The following is a 19,254-nucleotide window of genomic DNA, read 5'->3' as shown; positions in this document are numbered from 1 at the left end:
TGTTCTAGTAGTAGGTACAGCTCCCCAATGTGCCCGTTGTTTACATGCAGTCAATCCTTTACGTTACCGTGACAAAGTAATGCAAACGGTATCGTTGTAGGAGAGTGGTAAAGGTAAGACTTATAACACCATGACACTGGTCAGGGCAGACAGACCTGCTTCTTTAGACTCATTTAAGCTGGCTTCTGTGAATGGAAGCAGAAGTTTAGCATGGTAGCTTGGTTGCTAGCACGTTATAAGCAGGGTTGCCAGATCTGCGTATTAAAATTTCCCCGCAAGATTTATTTGAAAATAGCCGATCTACAAGCTCACAACGCGTCGCATCGCGACATTCACGCGTTGTTGTCATTTTTTATTTATTTTTTATCTTTAGCATGTTATCTATCTATACCACATCAATAGATGTATATCCAGCAAAACAAAGGATTAAAAATATTCTGTATACCTGTATATTAATGTTTGTCTTTAAATGTCTTGATGAATTGATTACACAGGACCTTAATGGAAACAAGCCCTGGGCTTATTGGGTTATCCTCTTAGCATTCTTTTGTATAAATCTGTGGCACCGTGCCTTTTTTTTGCAAACTGTTAAAGTAGTAGTATAGTAGTAGTATATATAGTATATTTTCCATAGCGATTATTCTATCGATTACTTTTTCGATTAATCGTATAATCAAGAAGTGTAATTTTAAGCGATTGATTATTAATCGATCAATTATCGATATTTTTTATGATCGATTCAATCGATTAGTTCGATTAACTGTTGCACCCCTAGTCTGATCCATGAGTCATAACATGATTGTCTAGTCATTATAACATGTTGTGTCATTGACAGCCTAAGCAGAGATGAACGGTGACAACTTCACCCTGTGTGAGAAGATAGTCTCACCTTCCTACATCCGACAAGGGTGTCAGGCACGTCGCAGCCATGAGCAGCTGATCAGGCACTTATTGGAACAGGTAAAATCAATAAGAAAATTAAATTATACAACAAAAACATATGTTTTTAGGTCAGTATCGTTTCCCAAGGGATCATGATGTGGCCATAATGTGTCGTCATTTCTGACTTTTATGTTAAAATGAACTCTGCCAGATTGATGAATACATTTTATTTTGAGAGTGCTGTGATCCTTTTCAATTTTATTCAAAACCCCTACCGTTTATGAAAGAGCACATCGCGTCACATTTATCCCAGAAGCAGCCATCTCCCTCTCTTGAACTAGAAAATCAGCATTTGGCCTCAATTTGATAGTAGCAGACCATATAGGCTTAATAGATAAATGCCTCGGCTATTTGCTTTCTGTTCCTTCCAGGGCAAGTGTCCAGAGGAAGGATGGAACGAGAGCACCATAGAGCTTTTCTTGAATGAGCTGGCTGTGATGGACAGCAATAACTTCCTTGGAAACTGTGGCGTAGGAGAGAGGGAAGGCAGAGTGGCATCCAGCCTGGTGGCTAGACGACATTACAGGTCTTACTGTGGTTCAGTAGAGTCTGGGAGACGTTATACTAGAATAACTGTCTTTTAGTTGGAAAACATTTATTCTTGTACAGTGATACGGACATAAAATGAAGTACAAATTAGACTTATGATATCTGATCAAAACTACTGTATATTATGTTTGTTTTTTAGTGTACAGCTAAAGGTAGGTAAATCCTCGCCAAAGGCCCAGATCTGTTCAGAAATGATTATGTGCTCACATTTTAACATTTGATGGCTCTAATAAGGACCTGTGCATTGCAACGCAGGTTGATCCATGGCATAGGTCGATCTGGAGACATTGCTGCAGTTCAGCCCAAAGCAGCAGGATCCAGCCTGCTTAATAAGTTGACCAACTCGGTTGTTTTGGACATTCTGAAACTGTCAGGTGTGTACACAGCATATCAGTGTTTGAACTGACATAGTCAAAGACAACCAAACATTGTCAGTCCAATTAAAGCATCCTGTCTTTTTCTAGAATGTTGAAAAGCTGTTGAAATCATCGTGTAAATGTTTCCTAGTTATTTGAGCAAGATGTTGTCCTACTTTCAAGGAAAATAGAGCTCTTCATTCAAATTTAAAATCTCAGGTGCGAATGAAAATATATTTAAAAAATATGTATATTTTAATGTTATTGAATGTTTTATTTGTTTTTGTTTTTATTTACAACAGGTGTACGAAGTGTGGCTAGTTGCTTTGTGGTCCCCATGGCGACCGGGATGAGCTTGACCCTGTGTTTCCTGACTCTTCGCCACCAGAGGCCCAAGGCTCGCTACATCATCTGGCCCCGCATCGACCAGAAGTCATGCTTCAAAGCCATGATTACTGCAGGTGAGAGCACCAACTGTGTTTTCCTCATGGCAGAACCGATGTGTCAAGTTGGTCTCAAGTGGTTGTAAGCCATTATATGTTGGTTTTCCTAGGCAAATAGGCGTTCGCTCCCTGAGGTTTTGATCGCTATATGTGAACTCTTCAAAGACGTGACCAATGTATTTTTTTTGACAGACAGACAGACAGATATAAGGACAAGATGGATACGTAAAAAGATAGAAAGCTTGATTGATCCCAGTGTAATCCAGCCATGATAAATGTTTCTAAAGCAACAATTGCACTGTTAAATATAGTTAAGCTAAAAAGTTAAAACTATTTGGAATCTGTATCACGGAATGGTGTAGCCATGACCCTACAAGAAATTTGTTTTGTTTTTTTGTCACATCCTGCGCAGTAGCTTATTGTACAGAAACTCACAGGCTAGAATAATGCTGCACACTTTCTTTGGCGTGTACAGCAGACAGAGTACAGGAACGAATGAAAAATGTCAGTGATTACAATCTGACCTCTACAGTAATGTACAGGATGTAATTTTATACATTTTATGCTGTCATTTTCCGGGCAACAATAGTGTCACGTATCTCATCACGTAATGTCCTGTTCTTATGACCAGACTTGCCAGAGATGACCTGGTGAAAGATCAATATAGTGTGATGTAGTCAGCCGATTTACAAGACATAAAGTTGTGTAGTGTGAACTGCACAGTGATCTGACATTTGTGCAGTGTGTGCCTGCCATTAGCCTTTCTGTTCTGGTGTACATTTGCAATAATCAACCCTGGTCAGAGAAAGGTGAATGTAGATATCATGTCCTGGACAGATACATGGGTCATATATTGTATCTCCACATAATATGTGGAAATGTATTATGTGGCCAGTAACATATTCTATTCATCTTTGGATACAGACTAGGTCATTAAATACAGCACAGTGTAAATTCCACCATAATTCAAGAGTCAGTTATGTTGCTAGACAGTTTTTGCTTAGAGTAATTTACACCTACAGTACTTATCATACAAACACATTATTTTGCAAGCAACAAACAGCCATCATATCTAGCTAATTTCTTACTGTATTGTCTCCACCCTTGTTAGGGTTTGAGCCAGTGGTGGTGGAGAACACTCTAGAAGGTGACGAGTTGCGGACAGACTTGGAGGCAGTCGAGCGCAAAATTGAGGAGCTTGGTGCAGAGAACATCCTGTGTGTCCACTCTACAACGTCCTGTTTTGCTCCACGTGTCCCTGACAGGTAATCATAGGCTTTACACGTACATTTTATTATGCAAGTTTTCCTTGAAAACATTCAATGCCTGCAATCCGAAACATATAAATTATGTGATGTTTTTCGTTATAGTTATTCTATTTATAGTGGCTCATAGGAATTTATAGACTACGTGACAACCAGGAATAGATTGGTGACCACCGGAGAGACGGGTGACAGCCGGAATGTAGACGGCACCCGGGAGCAGTTTGGGTTGGCGCCCCAGTCTGTGTCTTCCGTGAGGAAGAAGCCCAACAAATCCACGGTGAGGCCTTTGGGAGGACCATTCAAGTAAGACGCAAGGGAGCCTGCAGTACCACCACGGGCCAAGACACCATCACACCAGAATGAAATGTTTGGAGCAGGGGAGTCTGGTGCAACGCTCAGGTCCTGGACCTGGTGAGACGAAGGAGGAGCCCGGCCAGGAGACAACCCACAGAGCCTAGTCCCTCCACGTGCCAGAGCCTCCCCGAGTCCCGGCAGAGTATTTCCGGAGAAGCGGACTGAGTGGCCCTGTCTTGCCCTATAGGACTGACCGTGGGTAGCTACTGGGACGTAAGTCGGGGCTTGATCAACCCTGGCTGGGTCACCTGGGTGAGGGTGTATGTTGCGAGACCCGAAACATCCTATGACCCCAGGCTACAACACTGATGATACGTCCCAGGTGCATCCATGTGATGTTTTTCGTTATAGTTATTCTATTTATAGTGGCTCATAGGAATTTATAGACTACGTGACAACCAGGAATAGATTGGTGACCACCGGAGAGACGGGTGACAGCCGGAATGTAGACGGCACCCGGGAGCAGTTTGGGTTGGCGCCCCAGTCTGTGTCTTCCGTGAGGAAGAAGCCCAACAAATCCACGGTGAGGCCTTTGGGAGGACCATTCAAGTAAGACGCAAGGGAGCCTGCAGTACCACCACGGGCCAAGACACCATCACACCAGAATGAAATGTTTGGAGCAGGGGAGTCTGGTGCAACGCTCAGGTCCTGGACCTGGTGAGACGAAGGAGGAGCCCGGCCAGGAGACAACCCACAGAGCCTAGTCCCTCCACGTGCCAGAGCCTCCCCGAGTCCCGGCAGAGTATTTCCGGAGAAGCGGACTGAGTGGCCCTGTCTTGCCCTATAGGACTGACCGTGGGTAGCTACTGGGACGTAAGTCGGGGCTTGATCAACCCTGGCTGGGTCACCTGGGTGAGGGTGTATGTTGCGAGACCCGAAACATCCTATGACCCCAGGCTACAACACTGATGATACGTCCCAGGTGCATCCATGTGATGTTTTTCGTTATAATTATGTAAGGAATAAAACTATATTTTAACCAATCTGTGTGGTAAAGTATGTTAATGCAATATACCTAGCACATCTGCACTGGTTGGGAGGGCCTGTAGGCTGTTTGTGTGTAGGCTATCATGAGGTGGCCAACGGCTGCTTGGCATGGGCACTCGCTCAACATGCCTTGAGGCGTGCCTCATGAGCCTGAAGGCCTCACGTCACGTGTCGGCAAGCCAGCCGTCCGAATTGGTAGACGGAATAGATTATCACCTATTTCAAACTGTAGTTAGTGAGCTAGCTAGGTACCAACATAATGTAAACGGACTATGCATACCTTTGGCTATAACTTTGGAAATAAGTTGAGAAATGCAGACCCTGGTGTTGGGTAAGACACCATCTGGTTGACAAATAGTGCTGTCTGAAGCTCATGAACACAATATCTCCCCATGCCAAGTGAGGATTGATTGATTGATTGATTGATTGATTGAATACTTTATTAAACAGAAATGCAAACAGCGTGAGGTACAGTCATACATTTGGGTTAAAAGGATAACACAAAAAAAGTCATGGGGACTTGTTTCCATTGTGGTCCTATGTATTCAATTTATCAACATAGCATAAAAATAAACACCAAAATACAATATCATCAACAAATATAAAACAAAGGGGGGGGGGGGCGGATGTAGACAGTGAATGCCATCACCTTTGTATGGGAGAAGTGAGTTTACCTCCCCCTTTGACATCCTGAAAGATTCCCTCTTGGATGAGAGGTAAATGTTTGGTCTCCCACGTGGGAGATTCAGCTCAACAACTTACATATTGCAGCTTTAAGCGTAAGGATATAAGAACTTGTGTCTGCTCATCTAGCAAAGTGTTACAGAGTGTTATAGTGTGATCTCAGACAAAGCCAGTGTCTTTGCCCACGGTTATGTTGGGATCATAATCATGTCTAAGTACAGTAGGTACTGTAAGTCCCATTCTCTTCTTGTCTTGTCATGCAGGGTGGAGGAATTGGCCACTATGTGTGCCAATTACAACATCCCCCACATTGTCAACAACGCCTATGGAGTGCAGTCATCCAAATGTATGCACCTGATACAGCAGGTTGGTACTACTAATGCCCTTTTTGTCGTACATTGTATACCTTACACGCGACCCACTACAATGTCATTCAATTAAACACGTGAAAGCTTGTTACACATAATCCAAGATTGAATTTGACCCTTGAATGCATTCATTTCCAAACCAATTTTAGATGATTTGTTATTAACACATTGAGTGCCAAAAACGGTCCGGACCGTTTTTGAGAAGCCATGCGTTGTGTGCCAAAAACGGTTATGACCGTTTTTGAAAAAAAAAAAAAAAAAAAAGCACCTTCACAGCACCAGGAGATATCATTTTTCGAAGATTTAGACTCCAATCCACTTCCTGGTTAACTTATTACTTCAAAAGCCTGTATCTCGGCTCCTGTGTACTTTTTTTTATTATGTATTTTTGACTATTTTCGACTATTTTCAACTGGCTGCAACTATGGAACGGATTACCGAATGTTTAAAAAAAAATTCCCCCGATTGTACGAGACCTCTATGTGTGTAATGAGGGGATCACCGTGAGGACGGTGATCACTGAAAATATTTTGTGACTACTTGAAAAAGGTTAAAAAATGGTTAAAAATCCAGGCACTGACTGTACCCTGTTTAAAAAAAAACCTGGCACTCAATGTGTTAACTCTTTCAGTGCCAATGAAATAAAAAAAATATTGCGAACTGTGCCAGCAATTTTTTGTTTTTTTTCAAAGTAAAAAAAAAGTGCTTAGGAAGCGAGATACAGCCTTTTTCAGTTATAGGTTAAACAAAGAGTGGATGCAGCTGCAAATCTTCAGATAATGATATCTTGGGTTCTGAACATTTTTATTTTTTTTTAAAACTCAGGATCTCTCGTTCTGGCACTGAGGGTATTCAGAAAAAACTCGGGATAACTCGGGGCCTGGCACTGAGAGAGTTAACCCATTATGACCCGGAAAAGCATCTTTCATTTTACATTTCAACCATTATTTTATACTTTGGCTATTTTTTTGAAAAATCGTGAAAATGTGTGCAAATCTTTGAATATATATATTTATTAAAGCAAACATTTGTAACTTAAATATTTGCTTCTGGGGATTCTGAAAATGTCTTCTAAATCCTAACAGTTTTTTCAGAAAAAAACGTATGTGTCTATATATCAGTGTTTCAATTTGAGTTAAAAATGTTCGCTTTAAAAATAATATCAAGATTTGCAAAAAATCACGATAAAAAAAAATCTACAAGCTCTTAGCGCGGCACTCAGTGCCACGCTAAGAGCTTGTATATTTGCTATTTTTGAATAGACCAAAGAAATCTTAAAATGACACAGATGGGTTCCGGGTCTTTAAACATTTCATTTATGTTTTCTGTTACGATCATTTTACGTTTTTGTTTGACATTTAATCACTGACATACAGTATAGTTGTAATGTACTCATTGTTGCCATGGGTATTGTTGTGTAGGCTATCATTTCATTGAAGTGTCTTCACCCAGGGTGCTCGTGTTGGAAGAATTGATGCCTTTGTACAGAGCTTAGACAAGAACTTCATGGTGCCAGTGGGTGGCGCCATAATAGCAGGTTTTAATGAGTCCTTCATACAGGAGATAAGCCAGATGTACCCAGGTTAGTGGCTACTATTTCATAATTTGTAAAGCACAAACAGCCTTGGCTTGTCCTGGGAAGACTAATGAGTGCCATTAGCCTGGCAGCCTGGAACCAGCAGATATCTGTTAGAGCTTCTATATTTTGTACAACATCAGAAATAATTGAATTTGAATATGAACATTGAATTATCAATTTGACTTGGTAGGCAACTCTCTAGCTTCACAAAAGATATACGTTTTTGCAAATACACCCTAGTATTGCAAAGATTTGAGTTAAAAAAAATTGGAAGTAGGCTCTCTCTGTGGCAACATTTGACTACACATTCTTCAGAGAAATTTGAGTTGGGAAGTCCAAGGTTGTTCCTAATGTTTGTTTTTGTTTAGCTGGGTCTCTGGATTGTCTGCTGGGTTATATTTAGCAGTGGTTTTGTTTCCATGAGAACTTCACTACACAAAGATAATTCTTCATGCCAGAATTGTTGAATTGCTGTTTTCCTCATTTTTCTGTGAGAGCAGGCTTTTGTATTATCAATTTCTACCCAAAAATGTATTGACAAAAACATATAAAATGTTGTTTTCTCAAGGTTGTAGTATGAGTTTGGGCCACAGAAAAAAAATCAGCATTTCTGAAGTGAATGCCAACTTCCCAGATTGTCTTACTTGTTTGAACGTTGAGCAAAGGTGAATGGTTTGTATTTTCACCTCTGTGTCCAGGTCGAGCATCGGCTTCACCTTCCCTTGATGTTCTCATCACCCTGCTCACACTAGGAGCCAGTGGCTTCAAGAAACTCCTGGCAGAGAGAAAGGTGACCATCTACTCTACACATACACTGTATGCACTATAGCCATAGTGGTACCACTGCAGCCTGCAGCCATCAGGCTCAACCACCAAGCCTGATATATGAGACCTTAAGACCTGCACTGTGCGTTATTGACTTCTTGACGAGGATTCTGGCACTCTTAAATACAGACTATGAGGATATTCACTGCCAAACATTGACATATGCTTGTTGGAATAACCGTTTATAGACTGTACATACTGTATATTCATCCATATATTCATCGGTGATAGACTGTCCATATATTCCTTCCTATATTCATTGGTGATGGACTATACATAATATTCCTTCATATATTGATTGGTCTTAGTTTATAATCCATCTCTTGAGGAATCATTTGCCAAAAAGACCATGGGTAATTGGGTATATAGAGCCTACAAGATGACGCTGTGTCACGATTGTTGATCTGCTCATTTTGATGAGCGGCACAGTCGTAGTATGGAGTACAATTAGGCTTGTCACAGCCGACCGTTCTGTGGCATTATGTTTTGTTTTATACATTTTGGTATTGCATCCAAAGTTGCTTTTAGCAAGCCAAAAATATGTGCCAATTAAATATGAACAAAGGTGATTTGCGGGCCTGTCAATGCGATCTGCCAAAAGCAGACACGACAAAAGAGCACATTTTGGGCACACTTTGATTTGGAAGAAGATAGAAGAATGTTGCTTGTAAGTTGTGTCCAGTGAATCTGGCATATAATAATCCAACTGGAGCAATGAGAAATCACATCCAATTTAAACACCTGGACGGGACGTGGATCTCCAAGGCGATAGTAACACTGGGCACTCTGTGCAAACAGTAATTGTAGTCCCAGGTTTCCAGAAGGTGGCAAACCGGTACCCATTTCCTGTTCCGTGTTCAGTGTCCCATAGCTTTGTTTGATTGGCTCGGCAGCAGATTTGAACACAAATGACACCCTCATGTGTGTTTCCCGTTCAAACCCATTGCAGAGCCAATCAAATTAAGCCGTATGGGGAAATTAACCGGAGCAGGATATTTTTATGCCACGTTCTGCAAACCTGGGACCACAGTAATGCACAGAACCTATTACCTCGTTTACTGCCTGCCGCCGCTGTGATCTGAAGAAAATAACCCAAATATTGGAGGCGATAGCATTGAGAATGCAGAGTACGTTTCAATCACAACTGATGGCTGGACATCCACCACTACAGAGTAGTACAGTATATGACAATTACTGTACATGTCATTTTATGGTTTATGGGGAACCGGTAGAGTGCTCCAGACGGGCGTGTTCAAGGAGCGACACACGGCAGCATGCACGCATAATTGATTTGACCTACTTTCCTGCACTGCATTTAAAATAAGACTACGTAACCTATTTGAATATTATAAGCATTTCAAATGGATTTCATATACTCTTCTAATATATCTTTCCGATGAGATTTGGCCATAATAGATAGAAAATATGATCAGTTTTGGCTATTTTCTATAATTCAAATAAAAGTTAACCATGCATTGTTTACTTGAAATGTCAATGAAATGAACCCCTGCGCACATCCCTAGTGTATGCACACAAATCAAGGCTGTACACAACCTTTTATGAATCCTACATTGGTCTTTACTTACGAGCAAGTCTACACTCAAATATAATACAAGTTTAAGAAGAGTTCAATGGCAATGGCCAAACATGACAAAACATATAAAATAGGAGCATATTTAAAATAAGTTTAAAGATATGAGAATGTAAAAGGAAATAGATAACTACATACTTTAAACCAAACCAGGTTTGTGAAAAGATATATGTATTTAGTCTGCTTTTTAAAAGAAGACACTGTTGTAGCATACCTTAATTCAAGTGGATGCCAGAGAGTGCATAATGACCATGGTGAAGGCACAACAAACTGATTTAGAATTTATTCTAGGTGACCTTTATCTTATGATGTAAGGGATCTGTTTTGTGCACATTCAAGTACTTTTAAATACATTCTTTGCTTCACCGGAGGGAGCCAGTGAAGGGAAGCAGGAGTGAAACAGGAGGGATGTGTTCAAACTTTGGTTTTAGTTAAAAGTGTGGCTGCAGCATTCTCAACAAGCTGGGGATTATGTAACACCTGATTTGTCAGTCCAGCAGAAAGTGCTTTACAGTAATCAAGTCTACTGGAAATAAAAGCGCAAACAAGCTTTTCAGGAAACTGACTGTGACAGGAAGCATATAACTTTAAACATGTACCATCATTATTTTTAAAAGCCTTTATTTAATCTGGTAATTTAATTAAGAACCAGTTCTCCTTTACGATAGTAAAATAAAAACAAGCAACATTAAAAAAGAATAAAAAAGGAAAACTCTTAAAAAATATATATGTATTCAAACATTTTCAAACATTTTCAATCTTTTTCAAAAAATAGCAGATCTACAAGCTCATAGTTGTTCTGGCTGTTTTAGTTACTCTTAGTTACTGTTTTAGTTATCCTGAAGCAAAGCTCACACACAAGAGTCTATGTAGGTTTTCAACTCTCGCCTGCGTTCTGACAACATGCCAACTCCAGTGAGTGTGAGCCATTTGTGTTCAGTAGAAGGGAATGGTATAGCAAGAGAGAGAGACATTATTTTTATTCCAAAACATCCCCCTGTGGCATCCCTCTCCGAAGCAGAGTTGGCTAACAATGCAGTATTCTCCTCGTCATGCTGTTATGCACTGCACCAATCCCACACACCCTGGCCTTTTGCTAGGCTGAAAAAAACTCAAACTCTGCTTTTCCAACATTTGGTGAGACCACAGCTGCAACATATACAGTATTTCCAGCTGAAATGCTTTTGATAGATTCCTCCCCCCCCCCCCCCCTCCAAATTACCTCCACCGTACTTTGCTGTTGTAACGACTTTCTTAGTAAATGCCTTGAGCATGCAGTGTCCGATTACATTATTGTACACGGTATAAAGTGACCCAGTGATATCTAAAAATGGCACTCCCTACAGGCTGGCATGCAATACCCAAATACTATTAGCCGAAATACCACTGGCCCCAATGGTCTATGGAAATTCCTCTGGCCTGTCACATGACCTGATACTGTCAGGACGTATTGATTTTTGCCGGGTCCAGATTATGCATAATTTAACCGGTTTGCCATAGTGTCTGCAGAACTGAGTGAGTTCCATAGCCCCCAACCCCCCTACATACTGTAGTCCATGGCTTTTAATAATTCAAGCCACAGATATGCCTTTTTTTCACAGCTGATGCTGTATGCGGACGTCACCAGTTGTCATCTTAATGGCCAATGCTTGACGTGCATCTCTGGTGTGGTCATAGACCATACCAGTGTAATCACATCAGAAAACATCTGCATCTAGAAAATAGGGAATAAGGATAACATTAAGTGAATTATGTATATCCTCTGTTAGGCATGGGGTTTAACCATTACACTTATACTGTACATACACACACACACACACACACACACACACGTGTATGCACACACATGCACACACACACACACACGCATACACTAAATTGTCTGCCTTGCAATTTGGAAACTGAAGGTAGTCATCGCTGAGATTTCAAATTTGTATTGATTAATCGTGCAGCTCCTGCTGCAGTTTTTTTTTCTTCTGCACTGCTCTCTATCCTGTTAACTTCCTCCTCTTAATATCTGCAACTGTCCAGCAGGCCTTGGTACCTAGAGAAAAGCATCCCCACACACACACACACACACACACCCCTTTGTGCTGTACATTTTGCTGGGGCTCCGAACCACACAGACACACAGTCAGCACCTTAGCAGCATGTTCAAATCTAAGGCTAAAAGCCTGCTTTCTTCCTCCCATGCCTCCTTAATTGATCCCAGAGGCAGACTACAATAATGATCCCGACAACAGCTAGAGAGGGAGTGAATGCATGGCCAGATTTCTGTCGTTAGACAGGTGAGCTACTGTTCTGAAGCTTGTAGGAGAGCAGGCAGGGGGGGGGGGGCGGCGGCAAAGAACGGAGGAGAGTGGTGATTGAGGAAGGAGGCAAGCTGCTCCGGGGCAGATTTGCTCGATTAGCAATAAACCGAAGCTGCATGCTGCTGCTAAATTAAGCTTGTGGTTGGGTGGGGGGGCAGAAGGGGAGCATTGGTGCTGCTATTAATAGTACTTTTCTTGCGTGTGTGTGTGTGTGTGTGTGTGTGTGTGTGTGTGTATGTCTGTCTCCCTGCCGCCTTCCCCACATCTACCCCGGCTGAAGGAGATGTACTCCCTCCTGGCTCAGGAGCTGAAGACTCTGGCCGAGGCCCATGGGGAGAGACTGCTGCACACCCCACATAATCCCATTTCACTGGGTGAGCTGGAAACACTGGATTACTGGTCACTACATAGACAGTAAAAGTCCTCCCAATGTCCCGAGGGTTAAATGTCCTCCCTACTGTAATGCTTGGCTTTGTGTATTACTAGTACACAAAGCCAAGCACATTCTGAGAGTGCATGATGTCACATTTTTTTTGTTTCTGCTTACAGTTGTACTAATGTCTGTACAATGAGAAAAGAGCCTCCAGGCGTCTTCTTGCAATGCTGAAAACAGCAAATGAATGTCTGCACACTTGTAGCTACCCTTTGCAGATGGGAATTAAACACCAGTAGTGACATTTTGAGCAGGCATGCTCTTGAAAATACATATACAAAGTCATCGTCTTAAATAGTGTGTGTGTGTGTGTGTGTGTGTGTGTGTGTGTGTGTGTGTGTGTGTGTGTGTGTGTGTGTGTGTGTGTGTGTGTGTGTGTGTGTGTGTGTGTGTGTGTGTGTGTGTGTGTGTGTGTGTGTGTGTGTGTGTGTGTGTCCTCCAGCCGTGTCTCTGGACGGCCTCCAGGCTGAGAATGACAAGGCAGTGACTCAGCTTGGCTCCATGCTGTTCACCCGGCAGGTGTCCGGGGCCAGGTATGAAAACACACTCACGCAGCCGCAGAAGCACCATGAACAGCCTGCACAACATGGCGGGTTGGGAAACGGAGGGCTTAACACTAGAATGAGCGCTTTCCCAAAGAAGCATTGCCTGCTCCCTTTTTGAGCATCCATGTTCTGAGGGGAACATTAGCCAAAAAATAGCCGTTCTACTGTACGCAACACGTTCTGAGCTTGTAGATGGGCTGTGTTTTGGCGAAGAGATTAGGTATATAGAGGGTACAGAGCCGACACAGGTCAGTTTGACTAAGTCTAGAGCAGTGGTCCCCAACCTTTTCTGGACGAGGGCCCACTTGAAAATCTCGAAAGCGTTCGCGGCCCACCCATCTGACCACTTAACACGGCCATAAGTGGTCAGGTGGGTGGGCCACTGGGGAACACTGGGGTTGATCCCTAGTGGGCAATGGTCAGATGGGTGGGCAGTGTGCATTTTCAGAGCATGTTTATTTTACTAATCAATTGATCGTTTATTTTAAAGATTTTAAAGACAAAATACCATGATATCATTTTTTTTTTACATAGTTTTTTTTATATTGTTATATCATCATTTACACCCTATTGTTTTGCCAATTTTTTGGGGGGCCCACATGCAATATCCCCAAGGCCCATCAGTGGGCTAGGGTTCAAGTGGTTAAAGGACTTTAAATGGAGCATGAACATCCAGCTGTCGGGTTGAGTCCTCTGGTGGCGAAGCGCGGCGCAGACGCCACTCACGATGATTAGAATGTCCAGCGTCGCACTATCAGGGCCATATTCTAATTGATGGGGACGCTGCCATTGCAGCTCAGCTGACGATGACAGTTGATTGACAACAGAGCTGTGTTGTTTCTGTTGTTACGCCAATGTCCAGAGACATGTCCTCAGAACCAGTGATGGTGTTCGACCGTTGTCTTCGCAGCACAGAGGGATCTCTGTCCATTCTTGATTGTCACCTTTCATCTCAGTCACCCAGTAGTCTGTAAATATGTAATGTTACCAAGCTGGCAGGCTTTTAGTCCTTTCTTAGGACTCATAGTTTGCAATCATGCAAGCGAGACATAGTGAATATGTTTCACTTTCAGCTAATGAAAGAGTTTTCATTAGCTGAATAGAATTACCTGGTCATTAATGGTTTCTTGATACCACTGCAACAAATAATTGTGGGTCTTCAAGACCATTGCTTAAGCTGAGACCTGCATCCAGTCAAAATTACAGCTGCCTTAAAACATAAATAAATAAAACTATCAATATTAGGCTATTCTCTCATGCAACAAAACAGATTAAAGGAAGCTTACAGCTTATCATAATGCTTTTCAGCTCCATAATGCTTTCCGCCATATACTTATAGGCTCAAAAGGTAGCCAGTAATTGATTTTGCATTTAAGTGAGTCTGAACTGCACTGACAGAAACACAGCCTGGCCAAAACGTCAGAGCCACCAGTACTGTTACACATTTTCATAATGTAAAACTATGAATGGAACTGAAGTACCTGAAGTACAATTATGAATAGTTTTTCACACTCTAAAATCCACTTATAAATAGAAGCAATGGATATTTAGCTTTCAGGTATGGTTAGGGCTGGGAAATTACCCATATATATAAACCGATATTTATAACCAACTTATGACAATCGACACAAACGAAGTCCAATAGATTTTTTTGTATTCGACTCAAAAAGTCTAATAACTACTTAAAGGGAGGGTAAGTGATATTGTTTTGTTAAAATATGTTCAATAAATGGAATGTAATGACACAAAGAAATGAGTAGAACAAATTGGAACTGGAAAACTATAAATGTTAAGCTGTAAATGGGTACTCTCTCCTGATTGGCTAAAATTGGCAACCCTCCTGGAAATGTGTATTCTCTTTATTAAAGAAAAAATATAGAGCTTTAACCTTTTCTCACACGTTGTGAGCCTGTAGATCTGCTATTTTCGCTATTATCTTTTTTTTTATTAATCGTTCATTAATCGCAATCGAGGCAAAGGTTTGTAGAAAATCGTGATATTGATTTGTAGTCACATCGCTCAGCCCTAGGTATGGCTCTCACTACAGTAGAGCGGCACTGTAGCTGTTGTTGTGTTTTTGAAGCAGACACTGCTGTAGACTTAAAGGCTTGCTGTGTGTTCAGCAGCGGATGCTGCAGTGCCTCGTGTGTCTCAGCTCTGCTGTTTGACAAAGCACAAGGAGCCTGCGTAAAGAGAGAGGTGCGTTGCTGGGTGACTGGTGAATTCACTTCCCATAGAGACAAGAACTAATGGGACGAGCACGTTGACGTGCTTGGAAATGATTGGTTTCAGGTTTGTGCCGCTAAAAGCCATTGATAGAATGGTTCGTCCTGCTGCCCTACTCAAGATATGTTTTGACAGTACCCCCTCCCTGCCTAGTCGAGCTGTTGCAGTATTTCTCCTTTCATCTATTGTTCTTGGTCGAGGTTATATCCATCAACCAACCATTTGAACCCTAGAGTCCCTATTCTGAGGCTAACGTTCGATCTCCATCTACACGCCTGCTCCAACTCAGCTGCTCTTACACCTGACTCATCATTCTCTGTGATTATCATTTTTTCCCCGACACGTTCATTCCCACTGGTTGCTTATTGTACTTCTTACATTTTGGGAGCATATTGCATAGAAACAGGACTATTAAAATTATACATTTAATGATGTAACTATATAAATCTGGCCTTTCCATTTTCCCATACCAAAAGATGCTTCTACGATTTCCCCCATACTATAAGTAGCCTACACCCACCAATCACTGACTGTCCCAAAGGTGAGACTACATCACTTAACGTGTTTACTACTTGCTCGTTTTGATCTAATACAAATTCTCAATTATTTTTAGCCAAACATTGAGTTCCTCTCTCTCAAATTGTGCATCATTTTAGCTTAGCGTTAAAGGGGTGTTTAAAACTCTTCTGGGGTCATTTTAACGTCTACTCTGGCTTTTGTGTCTAATGCGTGAGGGGGGCGTGTTTTTTCAATATTCAATATTTTTCAATAAAGAAAGAAAAAAAGTAATTTGAAAAAACACGGCCTGCTCACGCATTAGAAGGGTAATATCAGTCACCAGAACCAAGGATGTGTGTTTTCAATGAGTCAGTCTAACATGGTTAAAAATAGAGCACCGAAGTCTGACGTAATTTACACATCCTACCTGGTTCGCGGTTTCCCACCCCCATTCTGAATTCCCATAGACGTCTTTAACTCTTTTATTGACAAAAAACGGAATTCCCGTCCGATTCTACTATGGCTCTCATGGCCATGGACGGAAATTACAAAATTATTATTATTTTTTTTTTTTAATATATATATATTTAGTTTTTGGTCTTGTTTTTTTTTTTGTTTATCTCAAAGGAACTAGGAGATAACGCTATCCAAAAAAATGCTGCTCCATTCATTTCAATGTTAAAAAATAAACGGAGGAAAAATGCACATTTTCGTGGCACTGGGACGACACAGCCTGAAATAAGTCTGGTAATGAAAGAGTTAATATCGCGTCAAATAAGAACTGTCAAACAACTTAAAATCTGTCTGGGGTGCATACAAAAGTCCAAGTAGACATTAAAATGCAGACATGCAAAAGTGTCACTTTTCAGCTACAGTCACCTTTTTGAACCCAAATAGGGCAATTGTGTGACACCTGACCCGAAAGAAAACAACATGTTGTCACCTTTTTCACCTCGGGGCTGTTTGCATGCCTGAAAATGACCCCAGAAGTGTAATAAGGTGAAATAGCCCTTTAAGCCCAGTTATGTTTAGGAGGGCAGAATACAGCGCAGAAATGGCATCGTATATTGTTATGCTGCCTACCATAATGAATAATTGCTCAGCCCTTGTACTAAACCATCCTGGTTGTTGTTTCTAGGGTAATACCCCTGGGCAAGGAGCAGACAGTGAGCGGATACACATTCCGCGGCTTCATGTCCCACTCGGAGGCGTACCCTTGCCCCTACCTCAACGCCGCCTCAGCCGTGGGCATCACGCAAGAAGACGTGACGCTGTGCATCAAAAGACTGGACAAGTGCCTGAAGACGCTGAAGAAAGAAAGCAGCGCTGCCCGAAGCAGTTCGCCGTTGACCGCAACGGGCAAGGAGGACTCTACTGGAGAGTAAAGACTAATTTATACTTAATTGCATGACTCTTGCGACTCGTGTCAAAGGTTTAATTTGGTAATACATCGTTTTTGTCGAGCCAATCAGCTGAAAACACAATGTTTGTCACGTGACACTTGTCAATGGGGTCGTGAAGTTTTACCCTTAAATGATCAAGAATGATCACGACAACCACTGTAACCACTACTGCACTCTGAACAAATAAGTATATACAAAAGGAAATTCCACTGCTCAAGTCTTTCTACAAGGACAAGTGTGACATAAATAAAGCAACTTCGTTTTTGTCTGCCGTTCCAACCTCTGGGGTCTGGATTGCACCTGCCCCCCCTTGGATCCGTAGCGTACTGTATGTTGCACAGCACTTATTGATGGATGTTTTGTGGCTACATCATTCCAATCCTGATGAGAAAAAGGCAGAAGACATCCCAAACCTACTAGGCTGGGTGCTGGATCAAAACTTCAACATGTAATCAAAATAAATAGTCCACACACCAGTATACTCCCATTTGCAAAAATGTCTCCTCAGACCTTACTTCTGAGGAAGAGCCTGGTGGCTCGAAGCATCACCACCCTAAGATAAATGTGCAAACGGGAGTATACTGGTGTGTGTGTGTATTTTGATATCATTCCAATCCTCTCATATGATCAAAGACCATGATGTCCATACATTTTATTTCTGTATCCCCAGCTGCTGATTAAATGCACCTTGATATTTCCTACATTACTGTGACAATGGTGAAAGCAACACGGCTCCAGAGATTGAGGAAACATCTTTTCTTGAGTTTCTTGTGAGACTTGTGATTCACCGTCATGTGTAAATGAGTTAAGGATGTTTTGGTTATTATTCTTATGTATTTGGGACCTGAACTTATGGCCCTATAAATAAATAATCTCTTTTGCTGACTTTTAATTCCTCTTTGTCCTATTGTCTCTAGATTAAAGTCTTACGTATTCAGTGTGTATGTATACACACACATATACACATCCATACAGCATCACATAGTAAGGCCAAGAAGGTGTGGTTATCAATTGAAATGTATCTAAATTCTTGGTTTGTTAAGCGATACTAGGCAAGAAAACAAAGTAAATGTATTTGAAATTAATAGTTGTCCATGATCCACGCTGACATAATGCCATGTATTGTGATGTACAGTATTGCCTTTTATCCATTTCATTACAGAGGATAAAATGTATTTATATAATGCTGTGTTTACAACGTGTGTGTGTTCTGGTATGCCCTCTAGCTGGCTGTAAGTTGTAATATGATACAAATGCCATGGGAACATTAACCCCCATTTTATCCCACTATTGAATTCACTTGTTCATTTTCCTATGTAACTGATATGACCGAAAGAGGTAAATCAGGTAATCAATGAGTCAATGACACGCATCCAACACAGATCTGTAGAGCATAATGGAGCCTATTCTCTGTGAAAGTCTGTGTCTGTGCCGATCATTCATATTAAGAAATAGCAAAGCTTTCTATTTCTATTCTATTTACTGTAGAATTGAGAATCTAGGTCTTGAACTAGACCATGGGGATTGTAGCTGTAACCAAAGCGCTGTCTGCTGTGCTTGCACTTGTTTTTTCCTCCTATTTGTTTCTCCTATTTTTTCTATTTTTCAAAATAACTGGAAAATTCCATCTCTGGTGATATTCCAAAAATAGGGATGGCAGGTTGAGTGGTTTGGTGGCGGAACGGGTAGTGCCCCGCGGCACAAAAATAAACTCCCAGTGAAGCTTCACTGACTTATCTATATTTCGATTGCACTCGCTGTACCAAAGTCGTCCATACGCGACTGCTGACACCTTATGGAGAGTGTTGAGGTTGATTGTGCTTTGAGAATCTGCAACTATGTGAAATAGAAGTCAGTGCACTTTCTTAAATCTGAATATTTAAAACATGGATTA

General features: G+C 41.4%; 1 protein-coding gene across 2 annotated transcripts; it reads left to right on the top strand.

The window, feature by feature from the left end:
• Positions 1-18,335, top strand: sepsecs (Sep (O-phosphoserine) tRNA:Sec (selenocysteine) tRNA synthase). Of its 2 annotated transcripts, none has more exons than XM_080451373.1 (12): positions 1-113; positions 836-960; positions 1,314-1,468; positions 1,747-1,865; positions 2,150-2,308; positions 3,402-3,555; positions 5,844-5,946; positions 7,401-7,530; positions 8,226-8,317; positions 12,539-12,629; positions 13,131-13,221; positions 17,096-18,335. In XM_080451373.1, exons 2-12 carry the CDS (start codon positions 847-849, stop codon positions 17,340-17,342), a joined length of 1,455 nt encoding a protein of 484 aa, XP_080307499.1. In that variant the 5' UTR covers positions 1-113; positions 836-846; the 3' UTR covers positions 17,343-18,335. The 2 variants fall into 2 exon arrangements, with proteins under 2 accessions (XP_080307499.1, XP_080307498.1); XM_080451372.1 differs by having other exon boundaries at positions 12,536-12,629; positions 17,096-18,333.
• Positions 18,336-19,254: the final 919 nt, after the last annotated feature.

This window comes from Gymnoscopelus braueri, assembly GCF_963280865.1.
Source record: "Gymnoscopelus braueri genome assembly, chromosome: 15".
Classification (NCBI taxonomy): Eukaryota; Metazoa; Chordata; class Actinopteri; order Myctophiformes; family Myctophidae; genus Gymnoscopelus; species Gymnoscopelus braueri.
This window is presented reverse-complemented; position numbering and strand designations above follow the sequence as displayed.

Coding starts and splice junctions, on each gene's coding strand:
- sepsecs (XM_080451372.1), top strand. CDS start 847: ATGAACGGTGACAACTTCACCCTGTGTGAGAAGATAGTCTCACCTTCC. Junction 7,531..8,225: donor GATAAGCCAGATGTACCCAG/GTTAGTGGCTAC, acceptor CTCTGTGTCCAG/GTCGAGCATCGGCTTCACCT. Junction 12,630..13,130: donor ACATAATCCCATTTCACTGG/GTGAGCTGGAAA, acceptor TGTGTCCTCCAG/CCGTGTCTCTGGACGGCCTC.